Raw genomic sequence first — 4660 nt, 5'->3', positions numbered from 1 at the left:
ACTCGTATGTCTTTCGAGCATTACCTCAAAAGTAATTATTCTTTTTTGAATAATCCAATTTTGATCTATCAAATGTGTTGTTACACTCGTATAAGGTTCTAAATGTTGGGAAGCAGACCAAATATCAGTTGTTATGCTAACCCTACTATTAAAAGATTTAAACATTTCTACTAATTCATAGCGCTTTGATTCATATAATTTTATTGTGCGTCGTTTAAGAGTGTTCCTAGGGATTACTCTATATTGTGGTTGCAAAGTTTTTCTAGTGTAATACTCGTATGCCCTACTTTCACCATGGTTAAATGACAATTCATCACAAATTACATATTTAGAAAATTAATCAATCATATCATTACGATTATATTTAAAAGGCATACCTCCGCTGGGGATGTCCCACTGTCGGCTTCCACTTGTGGTCCCGTTGCCGTTTGCTGCATGAGTTTTTTTTGTGATTCCATGCTTCTTTGCAAATGTTTGTTAAAAGCTCCCATACCACCACCTAACATGTATTCACAAAACACAATAAATGAATTTTTAATACATTCTTGATTTACAAAATATAAATATCATGTATGTATAAAAACATAAAAAATATTTACCTCTGCTGAAATCATATGAAAGTAAGGGATTTACTCCTTAACTTTCACAAATTTGACAAGTGCATAAGAAAACATCCAGATTGTCGGTTGGTTCTTTTGTAAAATACGACCACACATGTGAAACAATTCTACCACTAGGAGGTGGCATTGCCAGAAAAGGTTGTCTTACTTATTCATCTTCATTTAAATTTAAATATAAACAAATACTCAAATACCACAATATATAAATAAATAATAACTTAAAATTTAATCAATTTTAAGAATAAAATTATAAAACTAACCGATACTTTGGAAATTGACTCGTTTACCATGAGCTTGTCTTTGTTGTTGTTGTTGTTGTAGTTGTTCTTCATGTGATCTCGTTGATGATTGTCGAGATCTATCTATCCCAATAGAGGTTGTTCGTTCCTCTTCTTGTTCTTCTTCTTCTTCTTCAATTTTTATTTCTCTTTCCACTTCTTCTGCATAATCGTGTAATTCTTGGTTGTATCCTTCTGAATATTTGGTTCCAAATTATAATTACTAACCAAGGTGTTGTTGAGACCGATGGAGTTGAAGTGACCTTTCTTTTGGAGCTAGAACCTCCCAATGATTTTGCAACTTTAGTAACTTTTTTAGAGCCTTTTTTCAAAAAAGAAGACATGATAATATTGAAATAATAATGGAATTAAGAAATAAATAAATAATTAAAAGACTGATTATGTAATTAAGAGAATAATTGCGTAATTAAGTAATTAAGTAGAGAGAGTAGGAGAAGAGATAAGTTGTGAATGAAAATGATTGAAACTATGGTGTATTTATGTTGCAAAAAGGGCAGGTTGCCCATTAAGTATCAATGATTCCCTTTTCCAACAGGAAATCCCCAGTTTTAAGTCTCTCCAAGCTCGCCAACCATACGGACAACTGTGCTCTTGGAGGGATAAATTTCTGCCATACGAGATTGATTACGGGTTTGGACAAAATGGGTGTTTTGTCTTCAAACATTTTCACACCAATGCTCTTTGTAGGGTATATCGTGCTGCCCGAGTGTTTCCAGACCACACTATCTTCTCTGCCCCTATCAGGTCGCATCTGTTCAATATGGGTTTTGAGCCTTGAAACCTCATCATTTTCCTAGTCGTACAGGTTTCTACGCCATACGAGGTGCTAAGCCCAAGATCCTTCTTGCCAGTCCCCCATTTGACTTATGAGGAGATTTTTCTGTAGCGATATTGTGTACAGTCTTGGGAAAGCCCTTTCAAGTGTTCCGACATCACACCACCTATCATGCCAAAACCGTACAGATTTACCGTTTCCGATTTTCACAAGCATGCCTTCTTCTATGATTGATCTCATTTTTTATGTGTCGGCATCGATACTCAGGAGGCGAGCCCATGTACCCTCTTTAACCTTGTAAAACGTATCCGTCGATGCTTTTAACCCCTTGATATCGTGTACAGATTTCAAAATTCTTTTCCACAGAGAGTTATCGGCTTCGGAGAAACGCCACCACCATTTAAATAGGAGGACCAAATTTTTGTGCAGAATGTTTCCAACCCCTAGACCTCCCATTTCCTTTGGTAGTTCTATATCAGACAATTTAATTCTAGGACAACCCATCTTTGCACTGGTTACCCCACACCAAAAGAATTTTCTTTGTAACCTAACAATATCCAGGGCAATGGCTTTCGGCATTTTGAACATACTCATGAAGTAGACTGGTTGGCTATTGAGAACACTTTTTATGAGGTTTAGCCTTCCAGCTCTAGATAGGATTTTCGCTTTCCACGAAGCTAGTCTATTCTGAATTTTCTCCATCACTGGTTTCCAAATCGACCGTTTGTTCATTTATATATATATATATATATATATATATATATATATATATATATATATATATATATATATATATATATATATATATATATATATATATATATATATATATATATATATATATATATATATATATATATATATATATATATATATATATATATATATATATATATATATATATATATATAAGAGGCTTCATTCAAGAATTAAGCGAATCGTAAAACTACTTACGAAATAGCTTTCTACTTACATTGAGTCTTAATATCAAACAGTGTTGTAAATCTTAATTCATCTAACTCTCTCATTTGTAATAGGTTTTAGAGTAAAAGAGAGTTATAAATTTAATTTCATCTATGCCTAAAGCTTGGAATACTTTTTAAAGTATTCATTTTGTTTTCTCTTTTGTGAGATTGAGATGAGAACTTTTATTAAGGGAAAACGTTCTTCAAGGGGAAGAACATTGTGAGAGAAGATAGATAGATCTTATTAGTCCTCTAAGGTTCATTAATAAAAGTCGTTGAATCCTATGGGTTAGACGAAAAACCCACAGGTGGGGAGTAGGCTATTGATAGCCAAACTTCGTTAACAAATCCCTTGTTTTTATTTAAGTACATTTTCGCATTTAGTTTTCAGATCTATTGTTCGACCTAAAATAGCTGCAGACAACAGTTTTGAAAGGTCTCACAAGCTCTTGACCTTACCTTCCAGAGAAAAAAAATTAAAGAGGGCATACTCTCTATTCATCCCCCCTAGAGAATATTTGATCTCCCATCAACCTTCAGCTAAGAAACATGAATCATTTAGCTGGCTTATGCAATGGTACACGCTTATTAGTTGATCATTTAGGCAATCGAGTTTTATAAGCAACTATTATATCCAGATCTAACATTGGTGATAAGGCTTTCATTCCAAGGATTACACTCACACCTTCTGATAGCTCTTAAATCCCAGTTGCTCTCCAAAGAAGGCATATTCGTATTTCTTTGTGTTTTCCATGATAATTAATAAGAGCCAAGGACAATCACTATCACACGTTGGTTTGTTTCTATCCAGATCTAACATTGGTGATAAGGCTTTCATTCCAAGGATTACACTCACACCTTCTGATAGCTCTTAAATCCCAGTTGCTCTCCAAAGAAGGCATATTCGTATTTCTTTGTGTTTTCCATGATAATTAATAAGAGCCAAGGACAATCACTATCACACGTTGGTTTGTTTCTACCTAAGCTCGTCTTTAGTCATGGACAATTATATGTCGCAATTTCTAGTGTGACTAGCAGAAAAGGTTTGAAAATTCTAATATCTTATACGAATGATGACATAAGTTCTAGCACTGATAATGTTGTATACAAAGAGGTATTTCAAAACCTCTAATTGTTAATTTAACATTATATTTTGAGGTATTTTATATGTTGAGTTATCTTATATACATTATCTAATATTTTTTTCTTATAGTTTTTACATAAATTATATATGTATGATTTGCATAATTATTCACATATAATTTTCTGTTATGTTATTGAAATAATACAATTCAAATAATAACTTAATCTGAATGAAAATATTTAAATTAGATAACGATAATATGTAATATGGTCACTAATATAAATTTATATGACCAAATATAAATTTATATTTATTATATTAATTTATACTAAATAAACTCTATGCATTGCACGAGTTTCTATACTAGTTTCCTATATTATTGCAAACGTAATTTAGTTAAAAATCATGAATTTTGGTTGCTCTATATAATAACCATTGATTAACTAAATCACTCTTAAAACATAACCTACTTATGATTCGACCCATAATTATACTACAACAACCGTACACTTGCAATATTCAAATAAAACTCCAAACACAATTCTATTAAGTTTAAGCTCACCTGCATGCCATTTTAAAAATTTACTTCCAACATTTATGGCCACCAATTTTGATCATAATTAATAGTGAAAAAAGGACGCCATTGACCATGTAATTGTTACTTTTTTGTGTCATTGAATTTATTTCTATTTTTAGATAATGATCTATTTTTTTCTTTTAATCTTATCCATACATTTAAACTCTTTTTTAATTTCATGCACATAATTAATTCTCTCTATTATTTTATTACTATATTTTTTAAAATTAATCAATTTCTCTCCAATGCAAATGAAAAAACACATAGTATATTCATGCCACTTTCATTTATTTTAATTTTAATATAGTAAATTCATAGATTGGACCACTTATCTCAACTT

General features: G+C 31.5%; 1 protein-coding gene across 1 annotated transcript; it reads right to left on the bottom strand.

Moving 5' to 3' along the window:
* Window positions 1-1424: 1424 nt before the first annotated feature.
* Window positions 1425-1934, bottom strand: LOC130818449 (uncharacterized). The gene is made up of 2 exons (XM_057684621.1): window positions 1768-1934; window positions 1425-1692 (listed from the first exon to the last, which is right to left on the bottom strand). The coding sequence occupies exons 1-2, from the start codon at window positions 1932-1934 to the stop codon at window positions 1425-1427; spliced, it is 435 nt and encodes a 144-aa protein (XP_057540604.1).
* Window positions 1935-4660: the final 2726 nt, after the last annotated feature.

The sequence above is a fragment of the Amaranthus tricolor genome, chromosome 7 (assembly GCF_026212465.1).
Source record: "Amaranthus tricolor cultivar Red isolate AtriRed21 chromosome 7, ASM2621246v1, whole genome shotgun sequence".
NCBI lineage: Eukaryota > Viridiplantae > Streptophyta > Magnoliopsida > Caryophyllales > Amaranthaceae > Amaranthus > Amaranthus tricolor.
This window is presented reverse-complemented; position numbering and strand designations above follow the sequence as displayed.